The sequence below is a fragment of the Stenella coeruleoalba genome (genome assembly GCF_951394435.1).
Source record: "Stenella coeruleoalba genome assembly, chromosome: 10".
Classification (NCBI taxonomy): domain Eukaryota; kingdom Metazoa; phylum Chordata; class Mammalia; order Artiodactyla; family Delphinidae; genus Stenella; species Stenella coeruleoalba.
This window is the reverse complement of record NC_137156.1, coordinates 47,638,962-47,657,801: the sequence shown is the minus strand read 5'-3', so window position 1 is coordinate 47,657,801 and position 18,840 is coordinate 47,638,962. Positions and strand designations below refer to the sequence as shown.

General features: G+C 37.1%; 1 protein-coding gene across 1 annotated transcript in view; it reads right to left on the bottom strand.

Moving 5' to 3' along the window:
- Positions 1–10,999: 10,999 nt before the first annotated feature.
- Positions 11,000–18,840, bottom strand: part of KHDRBS2 (KH RNA binding domain containing, signal transduction associated 2) — a gene marked incomplete at its 3' end in the record, with an annotated part of 661,356 nt that continues 653,515 nt past the window's right edge. The window contains exon 8 of the mRNA XM_079934322.1: positions 11,000–11,087. Within this exon, the coding sequence (XP_079790448.1) occupies positions 11,000–11,087 (88 nt within the window). The remainder of the gene's footprint in view (positions 11,088–18,840) is intronic.

Sequence of the window (18,840 nt, the reverse complement as noted above, 5' to 3'; positions counted from 1 at the left end):
ATTTAATCCATTTATATTTAAGATAATTATCAATATGTATGTTCCTATTGCCATTTTAATTGTTTTGGGTTTGTTTATGTAGGTCTTTTTTCTTTCCTTCCTCTCCTCTCTTGTGGTTTGATGACCATCTTTATTGTTGTGTTTTGGTTACTTTTTATTTGTATGTGTGTATCTATTGTAGTTTGGGGGTTTGCTGTTCCCATGACATGTTGACATAGCAGTCTATATATGTACAAAGATTTTTAAAGTTGCTGGTTTCTTTCCCACCTAGAGAATTTCCTTTAGCATTTGTTGCAATGCTGGTCTGGTGGTGCTGAATTCTCTTAGCTTTTGCTTATCTGTGGAGCTTTTGATTTTGCCATCAAATTTGAATTAGAGTCTTTCTGGCTAGAGTATTCTTGGTTGTAGATTCTTCCCCTTCATCACTTTAAATATATCACCCCACTCTCTTCTTGTCTGCAGAGTTTCTGCTGAGAAATCAGCCAATAACCTCATGGGAATTCCCTTATATGTTATTTGTTGTTTTTCCCTTGTTGCTTTTAATATTTTTCTATGTCTTTAATTTTTGTCAATTTGATTGCTATGTGTCTCGGCATGTTCCTTCTTGGGTTTACCCTGCCTGGGACTCTCTGCTTCCTGGGCTTGAGTAACAGTTTCCTTTCCCATGTTAGGTACATTTTCAGCTATTGTCTCTTCAAGTATTTTTGCAGGACCTTTCTCTCTCTTTTTTCCTTCTGGGACCCCTATAATGTGAATATTGGTATGTTTATTGTTGTCCCAGAGGTCTCTTAGACTGTCTTCATTTCTTTTCATTCTTTCTCCTTTATTCTGTTCCATGGCAGTGATTTTCACCATTCTGTCTTCCTAGACACTTAACCGTTCTTCTGCCTAAGTTATACTGCTATTGATTCCTTCTAGTGTGTTTTTCATTTCAGTTATTGTATTGTTCATCTCTGTTTGTCTGTTCTTTAGTTCTTCTTGGTCACATTTCTTGCATCTTCTTGATCCTTGCCTCCATTCCTTTTCTGAGATCCTGGATCATCTTCACTATCATCATTCTGAAATCTTTTTCTGGAAATTTGCCTATCTCCTCTTCACTTAGTTGTTTTTCTGGGGTTTTATCTTGTTCCTCCATCTGGAACATATTCCTCTGCCATTTCATTTTTTCTTTCTCTGATTGTGGTTTCCATTCTGCTGGCTGCAGGATTTTATTTCTTCTTGCTTCTATTGTCTGCCCTTTGGTGGATGAGGCTATTAAGAGGCTTGTGTAAGCTTCCTGATAGGAGGGACTTGGGGGTGGGTAAAATTGGGTCTTGTCCCTCTGGCGGCAAGGCCCTGCTCAGTAAAACTTTAATCCACTTGTCTGCTCATGGATGGGGCTGTTTTCCCTCCATGATAGTTTTTTGGCCTGAGGCAATCCAGCACTGGAGCATGCAGGCTGTTTGGTGAGGTTAATGGTGATCTCCAGGAGGGCTCACACCGATGAGTACTTCCCAGAACTGTTGCTGCCAGTGTCTTTGTCCCCACAGTGAGCCACAGCCATCCCCCCACCTCTGCAGGAGACCTCCCAACACTAGCAGGTAGGTCTGGCCCAGTGTCTTATGGGGTCACTGCTTTCTTCCCCTGCGTCCTGGTGCACACAAGACTTTGTGTGTGCCCTCCAAGAGTGGAGTTTCTGTTTCCCCCAGTCCTGTGAAAGTCCTGAAATCAAACCCCACTGGCTTTCAAAGCCAGATTCTCTGGGGACTCCTCCTCCTGTTGCTGGACCCCCAGGCTGGGAAGACTGATGTGGGGCTCAGAACTTTCACTCTTGTGGGATAATTTCTGTGGTATAATTGTTTTCTAGTTTGTGGGTTGCTCAACCAGTGGGTATAGGATTTGATCTTATCGTGATTGTGCCCCTCCTACCATCTTGTTGTGGCTTCTTATTTATCTTTGGATGTAGGGTGTCTTTTTTTGGTAGGTCCCAACATTGTTTTTGACAATGGTTGTTCAGCAGTTAGTTGTGATTTTGGTGTTTTTGTAAGAAGAGGGTGAGCTCATATCCTTCTACTCCACCATCTTGAGCTAATCAGCTGGTGTTATTTATTTTTAAACTGTCTAGTCTGTTTAACTCCTACCCTGCACATTTTACATATTATCATATTTAATAATAACTTGATTCTATGTGTATTATTGTATTTCTAATTATCACCCCTTGATTATCATCCCCTAGAAATTGCATATGTAGCTTGAAATTTTAACTTATATTTTATTCTTGACTCTGCTGTACAATATCTTGCTGCTGTAGACAAATAAAGAAGTTCTCAATATTTTAAATTAAGTTTGTAATGTTTTTCTTTCTTTGGAGTTAAGATCCCATCTAAATTAAAAGGAAATAAATAACCCAGTTAGAAAGATTTCCAAAAAAACAATGGTGAATGATAATTGGACACAATGTAGAAGCTTCTCTGACATAAGCCAAAAACAATACTTCAATTATTGTTGAATAAAATTCTGAACCGATCAAAACCTGCAGAATTTGGTCATAAACTTTTTCTTTTAAAATGCACATAAGGGCTTTATGAGAAATAATGGAAGGAAGAATAAGAATGATGATAAAAAATAATATTTTATGATCCTCTTCTCAAAGAAGTCCAATAACGTCTTTAATTCAGTGAAGACAGTGGGCTTGGTGGCATACCTTTGTAGACAGAGACTGAACCTGTAGTTTCTGGATTTCCTTACACATGCCACCCCCCACCCCCACTCACAACATCTGTCATTTCTATACTTGATAATAGAAATGAGCCCAGATTGTATTCTCAGACCAACTACAAGTTTGGGGAGTTAAAAATACAAATCAGACTTTAAACTCAGCAGAATGCTACCCTCACTGCTTGACCAGCTCTGGCTCCCTCTGATTTTGCCCCACAAGCCTCTGCCTGCTTTCTCAGATTGGTGCCCTCATCTCAACACTTGTATGAAAACAATTTTGGCCACCTTTGTCCCTGGTTACCACAAGGTAACCTTTAAACTCTGGAATTTCCTAGAGTAAGTGGAGTGTCTTGGTTATGCATGGTGCACCCCTCTGACCACACCTGACCTGATAGTTTATGCTAACAAGATGACTCAGGCTGGGGGGTGGTCATGCCAGAAAGATCAACTATGAGATTAGAGGGTTTGGGCCTTTACCATGTGACACCAGTCCACCCTGGGGAGGATACGAGGCTGGAGATAAGATGATCTAATCCATCATGCCTATATAATAAAACTGATAAAAAACTCTGGGCACTGAGATTTACATAAGCTTCCCTAGTTGGCAATACTTTTCATTGCTACACATCAATTTTGCCAGGAGGATAACACTGCCTTGAAGGTTTTGAAAGCTTCACATTTGGGATCCTTCCAGACCTTGCCCTATGTGTCTCTCCCTTTGCTGGTTTTGCTATCTCTCCTATTGCTATAATAAAGTTAACTGTAAGTATATCACTTTCCTTAGTTCTATGAGTTATTCTGGCAAATTATCAAACCTAAGGAGGTAGTGGGAACCTCCAAATTTGTAGCCAGCTGGTCAGAAGTAAGGGTGACCTGGGGTAACCCAAACTTGTGTCTGTGTGTAAAGTGAGGACACTTTTATGGAGAACTGTGCCCTTAACTGGCGAAGTTTGGCCTGACTCGGGGCACCCACTCTAGTCTCTTTGTTTGCTCTTCCTGGTCTTCTCAGCAATGTGAATCTTAGCTCTTTGCCCATGACTGGACCTATCCCTGCTGGAACTTCCAAATGCTGAAAGCCTCCTGGGTGTCTGTCAGTCCCCTGAGACTGAGGGGGTTGCCCCTGAAATCTTCTTCGACAATGACCAGACACCAGAGAGATTGACCTACTCTTTTTTTCTTCTTCTTGGCATGTCTTACAACTGAGCTAAATGTTTGGTAAGGTACCAGTATGGTTAAGTAATTTGTTCAATACAAAAAGACATCAGTTATTAGTCATCAATAATTAAAATTACATTTTCAACAAATGGCATAGTTTTTCAGCAATTCATATATATCAGTTCCCATTGAGTCATTCAATAAATTATGACATATTTGATAAATGAAGTGTAACACACTTATTTTAGAACAATGTATCTTAGTCTTTTTTATAAATCCATGCCCTCTTTTAATAAACATAAAATCTCCCTAAACTCTGGAAATTCTATGAAGACACACTAAGGTGGCATAGCTCCTGTATATATATCTTCCTAGTTGGTGTATTTCCATGTTGGCAAGAAAATGTTCTCCCAGCTTTTAATTTTATACTCTGTACTTTTTAAAAATATTCTTTTTGTACATTCGAAACACAAATCTATATCATATAGAATATATTTTTTTGTACGTGATCAGTTCATTTCAAGATTCTGACAATAAATCACTCAACTTTTGCCTCCCATTCAGTTAAAATGATTGTATTATTAACTTAGCAGAAAGTTAAGTAATGAAAGAACTTTCCTATGACTTGTTTTATTGGCTCCTCAAGAGAGTTGTTAAATGCATGTGGATTATAATTTTTTGTGGACTTTCGATTAGGTGAATTTTAGACAAAATCAAATTTGAGATTTAACTGTTTAAACACACTTGTTCAAAAAGGCACTGTTTGTTCAAAAAAAGACTAAATTTTATTTTCCATTATTTAAACATAGTTTTTTTTTTAATGAATTTAAAATGCCTGGTTCTATAACACAATGTTTTCTTATAAAATCCCCACTGTTCTAAAAGTAGACTGTACATAACTTGTGTGTTGCCTTCAAGAATGCAGATGGCTGGCACAGTTTTGACCTTTCATATTAAGACTGTAGGCCGCTTATCAGCATGCTCCCATGTATCCATCTAAAACTTATTCTCAACCTGAGCGTCCAGGAAGACCACCCAGGAACTTTTAACTGATGCCTAGTTCTCATCTTCAAAGATTATGATAGAGCTGAATTGCGATGGTAACTGGACACTAGTATTTTTAAAAATTCACCAGGTGATTCGAAAATGTATAATTAAGGTTAAGAATCTCTGATCTAGGGACTTCCCTGGTGGCGCAGTGGTTGAGAGTCTGCCTGCCGATGCAGGGGACACGGGTTTTTGCCCCGGTCAGGGAAGATCCCACATGTCGCGGAGCGGCTGGGCCCGTGAGTCATGGCCACTGAGCCTGCGCGTCCGGAGCCTGTGCTCTGCAGCGGGAGAGGCCACAGCAGTGAGAGGCCTGCGGTAAAAAAAATCTCTGATCTAAAATACTGAAATGCAGGTTCCAGTATTATCTAAAATTGTTGAACTCAAGAGTGCATGATTTAAAATAAAATTGAAACCACTGTTAAGTATATCTAACTTCAAATGAGCAATGCAAGCAGTGAAGTGGTGGTGCCATGCTCATTTTGGCTGTTTCTTGCTGAAGCAATATAATATGAATTTATTATCAAAACTAGCTGGATTAGATATCCATTTCATTGCAACCTCTGAAATAGTAAAGAGCAGAAAATTAGCTTCTCCTTAAAGTAAGTTTACAACTGGCTATTAAAATACTTCAGAAGCACAATTTCTTTAGTTCTTCTTTCATTAAAAATAAAGTTTAGGGCTTCCCTGGTGGTGCAGTGGTTGAGAGTCCGCCTGCTGATGCAGGGGACACGTGTTCGTGCCCTGGTCTGCGAAGATCCCACATGCCGTGGAGCGGCTGGGCCCATGAGCCATGGCCATTGAGCCTGTGCATCCGGAGCCTGTGCTCCGCAATGGGAGAGGCCACAACAATGAGAGGCCCTCGTACCATAAATAAATAAATAAATAAATAAAGTTTAAAAATCTATTTTAAAAGCTAAATTGAATACATCACTGTGATTTTTTCTCAATATTTCTCAATAACAACTTTGATATTAATCCTATGATAAATACTTTGTATACACTACTATTAAAATTGACTGATAAATTCTTGCCCATATTAAGAAAACCCATCTCCATTTGTAAAATCAATTTCCTCAAATTTCTATTTCTATTTACTATTGCAAATGAACTGTGTTTGCTCTTGAATAACATGGTGGCATGATTGCCAGGTAGCTTCATTTTCCTTTGCTGTTTTCACAGCTTAATCAAAGCAGGGCTTATTTTCACATGGGGATAATAATCATTCCAGCTCCTCATCACAAAATGAACGCATTTGTGTTCTGCAATCAACTTGAAGTGACACACTCAAATGCCCTAGAATAGGGTACAAAAATTCTTTTTGATTTCATTCATTTCAAGACAGTGTATTAATATTACCCTCCTTGATTCCACACATGTGTCATCTAAAATGTCACTACAGAATAGACCTATAATTAGCTCTTCAGTTCATACATTAAATACATTTTAATAAACAGCTCTCTTCTCTGACAATAGACTATTACTGTCCATTCTTAGCTATCAATCTCAGATTAGAGGGTGTTTCTTATTTGAAGTATTGATAAGACAAGCTGATCTGTGCACTGTACTTAAAATGCACCCTTATTGAATTATGAGCTATTCAGACTTATCCAAAACAGTTATAATGACTCTGATAAGGTAGGAAATATTTTAAAACTGCAAAAACTGATTTGGGATTTCTGTAAGTCAAATATTCATGTTCCAAAAAGTTTAAGTTATCAGAAATTTAATACTTAAATATTAATTTAATAATAATTTAACATTAATGAAATGTTTAATAATCATTAATACAATAAATAATATAAGTAAATTATTATATATTATATTTTATATATGAAGTAAATATAATTGTATCATATTTTCATACTATTTATTTAAAATACTTAATATTTAAAATTTTATATTTACATCATTGTAAGAAAATAGTTTAATATTTGATATTAAATTTTACAAAAATAACTTGAATAATTTAATTGCAATGAAGCCCAAAGGGATACATGATATTCACAGAAGTCAGCATATTTGTTACTTCACCATGAATTATGGGCCCAAAAGAGACAAATACAATTTCAATCTGGTGATACATGAAACATGATGTATAAAGATTCAGATTGAAGTGTCACACTGAATGACTGGATTTTTACTTCTACTGGTTTATTTCAAACTATTTTTGAAGGAATCCTGAATGAGAGATTCCATCCATGAGTCTTCGAATGCAGGACACCGTTATTCTGGAGAGCATTCCCTGTTCCTCTCCCACAGCTCTTTCCTGAAGCCTGAGCAGCAAAGGAGGTTCTGGGGCAGCTGATTGTGAGCCTCCTCACACACTATCTAAGTCTGGGTGCTCCCAGGAAACTGAGAATTGGAGCTGTTTGTTTTATAAAAATACAGATCTGTATCCATGGCACAACCAAAATGTAACAGAGAGGAATTAGTAATTCAAAATATAAGTGAATAAGCAGAGATACAAGATTTACAATTTGGAGTAAATGTTATTAATTTAAAAGATTGTGCACAGTTCATTAAAGATAAGCTATAAATGGATACTTGTTAACATGTGAGGTATGGAAAATTAGTGAAAAACATCAATCTATAATTGACATGAGTGGGTCCTCAAATCACTGCTCCACGTGCATATTTAAATGTTATCATCTGCCCATTTGGACGTGACAGGCTGAGCAACCTATGGAGCAAGAATCCTGAACTTAAAGTACCCTTTACATAATCACCTAATACCAAAATCTGAGGGCATATAATGCATATTAATTTAATTAGGCTTTATGATGCTGAGCTCTATTTCTCATCATTTGACCTTTTTCTATTTTCTGTATAGAATATGGGAACATGGACACTCCCCAAATTTATATATCATGACTATACGGATTTAAATATCCATATCCATATTTAAATATCATGACTATATGGATTGACATGCAAGCAGTTTCTTATTTTCTGTTGCTATAAAAGGAGTGTCCCTTTTCAAATCTACATATTTATGGTTAATTATAATGGCACATATGAAAATATATTAAATTCTGCATTTTGTCAAGGTATTATCCTAATGATTAAGAACTGAAAAAAAAACTTTTATGGTGGAAAAATCTTATAGGAATTTTTATAAAGCAGTCTATATCTTTTTAAATAAGATGTGTATCATGATGGATTTAAAACTTGGTAAAATATGTAACAAACAGTAAAGAATGAGTGAATATAGGAGTGTAATTTAAATTTCCTTTTTTTAACCTAAATTTTCTATAGTGTATTATTTTTAGAGTAAGAAAAAAAGACTTATTTTTAGATTAATCATACCTATGTATCTACTTAGATTTCTTAACACCTGTGGCAAAAAAAAATTTTTTCTAAAAATATATAATTACTTTCACATGTGCATCATTTAAAACAGTCGCTTTTGTTCAGAGTTCCTGACTGCATTCTGTGGCCCAGTGTAGCAGAGATGAGTCACAGTGAGCAGAGAGGATTATGGGGTAACGGAAGGGGCCCTGGGCTGCTGGTGGAAGGGGCCCTGACTTGTGAGCAGCCTCCTTGCTGAACTCCACTGTTTCCTATGAGCTGCACCATGAAAAAATGTTGCAATGTGTTGGTTAGATTTCTTTGCCTCTGTCCCTGGAATGTCACCTCCTGACTCCAATTAAATAAGTAAATAAATTCTGTCCTGAAAAATTACCCTTCTGATGTGAAAATCAAGAGGCACTTTCCAAATCAGAATGCATAGAGGGCTGATATATCAACATTTACAAGCAAAGAGTGAAACCATCTTGAATGTGAAGTGTATTCTTGAATTAATGCTTGCTCAATGATGCCAGAAAATGGCCACAGATCCTGGTGGCCAAAGAAAAATTTAAGACCCTAAAGCGAAGTCTACTTGTAGGCATAAATGTGTCTAATCTTTCAACATTAAGAATATGGCCAATTTGGCTGAAATTTTAGGTAGTAAAAGTTATTACTTAAAATTTCCTGCCTAATATAATTCTTACTCTGTCCAGACAGTCAAACCACTATCCACATTTTCTTCATTACTTTATTGAAAAGATTTACCAACTGCTTTCTGTGTGCAGAGAATTGCTTGTTGGTAAATTTTAATTTAACCCAGAATAAAAGCTAGTGCTTATGAGCAGGAGTAGCTTATAAAGTGATAGAGGCTGTCTCTAGACTTGGCAGCAGCAGAAGAGCTCAACACAGAGGTGAGCCCAGCTCTCCTTATGATGACTCCTGTACCTCCATTAGAAGGTCTGAGAAGTAATAGTTTGTATTCACACATTTTTCCCTATTGCCTTAATTACATGGCATTAACATTTTAAATGTAAATAATTGAGAAATAGATTGCCTACATGGGAAAAGAATCTAAAAAAACCCAAAGAGTGGATATATGTATAACTGATTCACTTTGTTGTACACCTGAAACTAATACAACATTGTAAATCAACTATACTCCAATAAAATTTTCTTTAAAAAAACAAGAAAGAATAAAGAAATATGACAACTAAATGCAATGTAGTACTCTTGATTGAACCGTGGGACAGAAAGAAAATATTGATGGAAAAAGTAGTAAAATCTAAATAAACTCTGGAGTTTATTTAAAAAAATAAAAAAAGAAATATACCCTATTACCAACTATGCAGTCAGATATCATCAAATTCATCCCTGCCATTGATTTCAGTGCATGCAATTCTGTAGAGTAAAGCTCATAGGGGATTTCCCTCAAATTTATGTGCCATGTGTAAAAAACAATGACTGTATTTTGCAAATAAAAATTCCATTTTAAAAAGTGATTTATAAATAAAAATATATCTTCTCATTAGAATGTAAGCTTTAAGTGATTGTTCACTGCAGTATCTCCAGGATTGAGAACAATGACTTACATATGTTAGCCATTACACAAATATCTGTTACATGAGTAATGTTCTCTGACCTTCTACTGAATCACATGGTTTATAGTCTGGCACAATTTTTATATGTAGGAATATGTTTCTCAACAGTAGACAGCAGGAACCAGGGAGGGACAATATCTATCATGTACACCATCATATTCCTGGAGACTGACAATACCTTTGCGCACAAAAGACAAATGTGCATTTTTACTATAAAATGGAGATAAAATACTTCAAATTTCAATATATTATAAAGAAAAAAATAAGAAAATATACGTAGGTACTCAGCTTATGGATAGCAGTGATTGTGATGGTGGCTTATTTTTATGCTCCTACTTCTGAGTTGGCCTCATGAGAGTCACCAGAGAAGTGAGTTGATTTAGTATCTCTGGTTCCAAGTAGGGTGCACTACTTTTTCTCTGATGTCTGGACCTTCCCTTCCCTGTCCTGATGGAGCACTACACCATCATGTGGAGACCTGAACACAGGAAATGTTCATCATCTCCTTTACTGCTCCTCATAAAGAGGAACAGAGTGGTCTTGGTATTATTTTAATAAAAATCCAGGACTTGGGAACATTTAAATGAATGTTATTTTTCAAGGCAGTCAACTGGTGATGCTGCACATATATTTTCAGGAACCAGAAACTACACTTCTAGAGTGATGTACTATATTGATATATCATAGGCACTCAATAAATCTTACTGAATTGTTAACTTTAAGTGGTTTTTAAATTAAACAATGTAATTTTGAAATTAATTTTATAGACTGATATTTTTATTGACTATTAATTCTTATGAGTCAATCATTATTTAGCACTTTCAGGAACTATACATGCTATAAAAATAACTTAAAAGTTACAATTTCTGCCCTTCAAAGTTTTTAAATCTTTTAACTGTATGATCATTGTGATAGCAGAAAGACAGCATTGCTGTCATATCAATGAGTCAGACAATGGACACAGTGAAACATCTAAGAAAGACACTACTCTTAACGTTCACTGTTGCTGTTGAAAGTTTTCTATGATTGTGATTAATTGCTTTTGAAATTTTGATCAAAATGGATCAGTCCAAGTTTCTGCCCCTGGCTCTCTACATCAAACCTCACCCTGGAATTACATAAATCACTGTAGTCTAGACTTCTGTAAAAACTGGGGGAGAGAAAGATAGAAGTAATTTCTGAGTTGTCAGTGACTGATGGATGTTTTGATTTCACAGTTTTAGTAAAGTAAAGGTCTTACCGTAGCTGTCATAGGCATCCTCACTTACTCCATGACCATAGTCATAGTACTCAGGCACACTGCAATAGATTTAGACAGCGATCAATGTTACTGTATTCAGGAGGAGTCAACCCAAAAACTTATACGGAATTTGAATGCAAAATGTGTGCTAAGGTAATATTCCAAGAATCTCTAGGCATAAATCACATATTTGAACATAAATAATAATAGAATAATATCGAATAATAGAATTCAAAGAAGAATATTCAGTAAGAAAAATACAGGTAATTGACAAAGAGTGCTATGATTTTCTCACCCCACCTCAGTACTTTATCTCTATCCTCCAATTATATAAATCAAATTTCCTCTAAAGCACAAGTATGATACTTCAAGAGGAGAGTTATAAAAGGTCTATTTCCAAGAAAAGTGCTACATAAGATGACAATCTGGTCAATTGTGTATGGGTTTTAATGCAATTACCTTAAGAAATATACATCAATTTCATCTTCACTTCCAAACACTGAAATTATATTTATACTCCCTTCCAACTCTTCCACAGTATGTCCCTAGGCTTCTCAAATACATAAGCTATTTCTTCTCACTTAATATCTTGTTAGATGCTTAGCCTAATGTTACCAAGTCATAATTTTAAAAAACACTATACAAAGAGTGGAAATTATTTTAATTTAGCTTAGTATTTGGATAATTAATGCATATTTTAATTTTATTTAGGGATCTACAAATATTTGTGATACACTGTATTTTTCACTCAAATAAGCTCATTCATTTAAAGTTCTCTACCTCATCTATACAATGGAATATTACTCAGCCATAAAAAAAAGTGAAATTGAGTTATTTGTAGTGAGGTAGATGGACCTAGAGTCTGTATACAGAGTGAAGTAAGTCAGAAAGAGAAAAACAAATACCATATGCTAATACATATATATGGAATCTAAAAAAAAAATGGTTTTGATGAACCTAGGGGCAGGACAGAAATAAAGACTCAGACCTAGAGAATGGACTTGAGGACATGGAGAGGGGAAAGGGTAAGCTGGCATGAAGTGAGAGAGTAGCACTGACATATATACACTACCAAATGTAAAATAGATAGGTAGTGGGAAGCAGCTGCATCACATGAAGAGATCAGTTTGGTGCTTTGTGACCACCTAGAGGGGTGGGATAAGGAGGGTGGGAGGGAGATGCAAGAGGGAGGGGATATGGGGATATATGTATATATTTAGCTGATTCACTTTGTTGTACAACAGAAACTAACACAACATTGTAAAGCAATTATACTCCAATAAAGATGTTAAAAAAACAAAGGAGATGACTCCAATGGAATAAAAAGAAAATGTTCAAATTCTTTTACAAAGTAATTAAAACAATGAATCAAAACCTGACAAAAGTGCAAAAAAGAAATGGATAGTTCAAATCAGAATCTGATCATATTATTGAATTCACTGGACTATCTGAAAATAAGATGAAAAGATGATTAGTTAAATTTTTTTTTTTTTTTTTTTTTTTGCGATACGCGGGCCTCTCACTGTTGTGGCCTCTTCTGTTGTGGAGCACAGGCTCCGGACGCGCAGGCTCAGCAGCCATGGCTCACGGGTCCAGTCGCTCCACGGCATGTGGGATCTTCCCGGACCAGGGCCCGAACCCGCGTCCCTTGCATCGGCAAGTGGACTCTCAACCACTGCGCCACCAGGGAAGCCCCTGTTTAATTAAAATTTACATCCATTCTTCCTTTATTTTATTTTTTTCTGGATTTAATGAGGTATAATTGACAACTAAAAAATTTTCTAAATGTAAGTTTTACATCATGATGTTTTGATTATATATACATATATATGTTGTGAGATGATTACCAAAATTAAGTTAATTAACATAGAAAAATAAAGTTCTCTGCCTGAACCTTATTTATAAGCTTATGTATTTATACATATATATTTACATATATAATTTGTATATATAAATTTATAAATTATATCAAGATATACTAATTCCTCTATGTATATAAAAGTGTGGCAAGAAAATGGCTTAATATCAAATTGTATAAGGGCTGAGGGTGGGTGATAGATGCCAAAGAGTTAGGTTGGAAGGAAGAAAGAAAGGTCTAAAATTATTTGGTTGTTATTATCCTTCAAGGCAATCCCATATGTCTCATTATATTAAATACTTGAGATTTCATTGATAGTAAGGAAAGAGAAGCAAAAAATAAAATAAAAGTCTGTATATTAGAGATGAAAAGAGAGATGGACAGAAGTTTGGCCATTTTTATCTTTCTGGGAGGCAATTGATAATGCACTAATTCAATTTCAGTGTAATGTAGCTGGGATAAAAAAAGATAACCTGGGCTTCATTGCCCAGGATAATTATATAGAAATTCTCTAAGAAAAATATGGTAGTAAGTTTTTCTCTCCATCTTTCTAAGACTTGAGATTGCAGAAGTCTAAAATCATTGGCTGGTGGCTGGATGTTTATCTTAATAGAAATGATGCAACCCAATTGAGAACCCTCACATATGTATAGCCAAGTCCTGAAGTTTTTTCACTGATTTCCGGGATGATCAAGAATTGGCAGTCATGAGAATGTGATTAACAAGCAGCATTCCCATGTATCAGGATGAAGAGAAAATGAGGACACTGAGAGTAGCTGTTCCCTGCCTTCCTCACAATCAGTAAATTTCTCATGAGTAAGCCTGATTATGTTTCCCAAAGTGTGTTGTATGAACACCAGTAGCAAAAAACATTATCTAGTAGCATTACTATGTTTCTAAATGGATTTCAACTTTCATTTCAATTGATGAAGCTGAGAGGGAAAAAGAACAGTAGTGAGAGAGATCATGACAGGGAAGCTGTTATTGTCTACCATAAATGATACATACACACCAAGAGGGAATTTTAAATTTCAAAACTCTAAAAGGGGAAAATGAAACATACAAGACATTTGTAAAATAATGAATAATGCAAAATAATGGATAACAATCTTAATGGACTCTTCCAGAGTCCATACCTTTGCTTATCCAAATATTACTTCTCATTTCTCCCAGAAGAAAATATTTTATGTGGACAAATGGCCACACAGTGAGTGAAATATACTCCTCAGCCATGCTTGCAGCTAGCTGTGCCCTTGTGGCTGTGTCAGGAAACACGGGATGTGCACAGAAGTGAGGGTATCAACCTTGAGTTCATTTCCAAATGAAGAACAAGCTCCTCATCTTGGACTTGTTCACAGTCACCTCCTCAGATGGTAAAATGCACTCAAAGTGATGATCTAGTATCTACCATGCAAATACAGATAATGCTAGAAAGTCCTGCACTGTAGCATGGGAGGAACTTGTGTCTAAATGGTCACGTTGGAGCAGACTTACTCTAAATCACTGCCTACCTCAGGGATTGTTATGAGGGAAAAAATAACTTTTTCTCTTTTTTGAGTCACTGATTTTTGAATCTCTGTTACAACAATTTAGTCAAAAATAAAAATAAGTATGTAGGGGTGTAGAACTGCCATTAAAAATCTCAAAATATGGGCTATTAGTTCACTGGGAGGGTGGAAAGTGTAAGGAAAAAAAATACTGTAGGATGGAAAGCTGATGACTTTTGTCATGCCATCACCAGTGAAAACCTGAAAGGCAGGCTATAAGCCTAGATCTATTTTGGCACTATGGGAAAAAGCTGGACAAAGCCCAACTGTTGACAATCCTTGCTGCTTTTAAAAAAGGTTTAAAGAAGTTATGAGCTCAAATAAGAATGGGCCATTTTTCCGGAAGAAACAAAATTGAATAGAGCTTTGCTAAGGGAAGTTATCTCTGCCTAATTTATGTGTTAGTTCTATAATTTAAAAATGGGAGAAGGTTCAGAAATTTAGGGCTTAACAGGATTAGAGAAGTCAACTGTTTCTGCATTCCAATAGCAAGAGACAATGAGTGTTGTTCAAAGATGCCCTTACATCTTCCCATTAGACTTTGCTACAATATACAATCCCAGGGGCAACCCTCAGGTCCCCAAACATGTATGGAAGCATGTTGCAAAAATTGTGAAGTCCCAATGAAGGCATGCTCTACTTTAATCATTTCAGATATGCCCAGAGATAAGACCATTTATCCATAAGGATAAGGAAGGACCTTCTGCTAAATCTGGTTTAACTCCCAGAAAAGAGAACCAAGATTGCCAGATGCACTCACCAAAAAATTTGTTTCAGTGCTGTTGCTTAGATGCTTCTTAACCTCTGCTTAGCAGGATTTTGTAACTGTTATTGCCTGTGGAGTGTTTCCCAAAGGACCTTTCTATTGTAGTTATTCTGTTCCTTTTACACTAATTTATATTGCATATTTTGTATGGGGAAGAAGGTCAAGAACAAGAAAGATATTCTGTCTATCATTTTATAGGTTGTGAGACTTGAAAGAACCATATGAAGACCTAATCTTCCCAGACTCTAGATTTTGATCTGGTTGCAATAATTGGAATTGAACTTGGATTTTCTCTTTTAAGCAGAATGTAGGTATTTTTTTTATGTTTCTTTGTTTGAATGAGAAGACGGGTATTCACTCATATTTGGATGATGAGAGGGCTGGGCCCCAGAAGACTTCAAGCTGTTCCAAAATCCATTTGGCTCTTCTTTCAATAAGAGAGACTGACAATCTCAAGACTACATTTTCTAGTATTCCTTACATTTGAGTGTGACCATGTGCAGAATTATGTATACAAATTATTCATGATTTTCATAAAGTTAAATTCACTGTCTTCTACTTCTTCTCAGCTTTCATGTAACTGGCTGCAAACGTCAATGATTGGAGCCACTTTGGAAGACATTAACGATGGTGTAATGGACAGTATCTTACTATTTTCCAAAATTTGTTTGTTGAAATCTCAATACCCATTGTGATGGTATTAAGAGATGAGACATTTGGGAATTAAATTAGATATGGAGGGTGGAGCCCTAATGAATGCATTAGTGCTCTTAAAAAGCAGGACCCCCAGAGAGCTCTCTTGCTCTCTTTCTACCATGTGAAGATACAAGAAGACAGCAGTCTGCAACCCAAAAGAAGGCTTCACCAGAACCCAGCCATGCTGGCACCCTGGCCTGGGACTCCCAGCCTCCAGACCTATAGGAAATAAATTTCTCTTGTTTATAAGCCACCCAGTCTATGGTATCATGTTATAGCAGCCTGAACTAAGACAGATGGCATTCCACTAACCTGGAAGCCTGAACGGTGTCATGGAGTAAAGTCCACCTACTTGCCTTGCTTTATTATGTGTGAAGGAGATAAATGTTTCTCTTGTTTGGGCCACTGAATTGTGGATCTCCTTATAATGGAAGCTTATCCCATATCCCAAATAATACAGTTGGCAATTAAAGCAATCACTTGAAGATGAACAGTTATTCAGTAAATATTTGTTCAATGAATAAATGATTAAATAAAAGAATTCAAAATAATAGAACATTTTGCTAAAATATCATTATAAAATTTTGTGTACGCTTCAGAAGTGATGTTTACTTACATCAACAACAATGGGAACAATAAAGAAGAAAAACAAACCACAGGGACAATAGCCAAGATATGGAAGCAACCTAAATGCCCATTAACAGATGAATAGATAAAGAAGATGTGGTATATATATGCAATGAAATACTACTCAGCCATAGAAAAGAATGAAATTTTGCCATTTGCAGCAACATGAATGGACCTGGAGGGTGTTATGTTTAGTGAAATAAGTCAGACAAAAACAAATACTATGTTTTCACTTATATGTGGACTCTTGAAAAAATTTTTAAAAAACAAACAAATACAACAAAACATGAACATACTCACAGATACAGAGAAAAAACTAGTGGTTACCAGAGAGGAGAAGCATGGGGTATAGGCAAAATCAGTGAAGATTATTAAGAGGTACAAACTGATGTAAAATAAGTGTAAAATAAGTTACAAGAATGTAGTGTTCAGAAGATGGAATACAGTCAATATATTCTTTCATTTTCATTATTCCTGGCTACACATGTAACAGTACAATAACGATTAAAAAACACAGCAGATACATATAGATATTCAGTCTATTTTGTAAAACACTAAAACTCAAACAGGTGGCACTGAAGTAGCCCTCATGGAAATTACAGTCAAGCAGAAAAGCAATTACACAAGTGATAAGGAGTGACTCACTTTTTTTTCATTCATCAAACCTTGAAAAGAAAGAGAAATTAACTACTCAAGTGAAATGGAATGAAAAAGACTGACAGGTATGGCATCAGCACTAATCAAGTCTCAGAGGCAAGAAAAAGCATGACCTGAGCAGCTACTACTTCAGAGCAGGAGGGGGTGAGTGTGAGTGAGACAGGGCTCAACAACAGATATGATAAATAGGCAGGGGTCACATCTTGAAGGACCTTTATTAGTCATGGTCAGGAGTTTGGATTTTACCTTACAAGGCATTGAAGACAAGGAATGATTTAAGAAGGAGACAGGAGGAGCTTCAAGATGGCAGAGGAGTAAGACATGGAGATCACCTTCGTCCCCACAAATACATCAGAAATACGTCTACATGTGGAACAACTCCTACAGAACATCTACTGAACCCTGGCAGAAGACCTCAGACCTCCCAAAGGGCAAGAAACTCCCCACATACCTGGGTAGAGCAAAAGAAAAAAGAAAAAACAGAGACAAAAGAATAGGGACTGGACCCGCACCAGTGGGAGGGAGCTGTGAAGGAGGAAAGTTTTCCCCACACTAGGAAGTCCCTTTGTGGGCAGAGACTGTGGGTGGAGGAGGGGGGAAGCTCTGGAGCCATGGAGCAGAGGTCAGCAACAGGGGTGCAGAGGGCAAAGCAGAGAGATTCCCGCACAGATGATCGGTGCCGACCAGCACTCACCAACCCGAGAGGCTAGTCTGCTCACCCGCCGGGATGAGTCGTGGCTTGGAGCTGAGGCTCGGGCTTTGGAGGTCAGATCCCAGCGAGAGGACTGGGGTTGGCTGTGTGAACACAGCCTGAAGGGGCTAGTGCACCACAGCTAGCCGGGAGGGAGTCTGGGAAAAGGTCTGGAACTGCCAAAGAGGCAAGAGACTTTTTCTTGCCTCTTTGTTTCCTGGTGCACTAGGAGAGGGGATTAAGAGCACTGCTTAAAGGAGCTCCAGAGATGGGAGCAAGCCACAGCTATCAGTGCAGACCCCAGAGACAGGCATGAGATGCTAAGGCTGCTGCTGCAGCCACCAAGAAGACTGTGTGCAAGCACAGGTCACTATCCACACCTCTTCTCCTGGGAGTCTGTGGAACCTGTCAATGCCAGGGTCCCGTGATCCAGGGACAACTTCCTTGGGAGAACACATGGCGTACCTCTGGCTGGTGCAACGTCATGCCAGCCTCTGCCATGGCAGGCTCGCCCTGCACTCCAAAACCCTCCTGGTCTGAGTGAGCCAGAGCCCCCGAACCAGATACTTCTTTAACCTCGTCCTGTTTGAGCGAAGAACAGACGCCCTCAGACTACCTACATGCAGAGGCAAGGCCAAATCCAAGGCTGAATCTCAGGAACAGTGCAAACAAAGAAGAGAAAAGGAAATCTCTCCAGCAGCCTCAGGAGCAGTGGATTAAATCTCCACAGTCAACTTGATGTACGATGCATCTGTGGAATATCTGAATAGACAATGAATCATCCCAAATTAAGGAAGTGAACTTTGGGACCACCAATATATATATACATATATATTCCCTTTTTCCCTTTTTGTGAGTGTGTATGCATATGTTTCTGTGTGTGATTTTGTCTGTACAGCTTTGCTTTTACCATTTGTCCTAGGGTTCTGTCTGTCCGTTTTTTATTTTGTGTTTTGTTTTAGTATAGTTT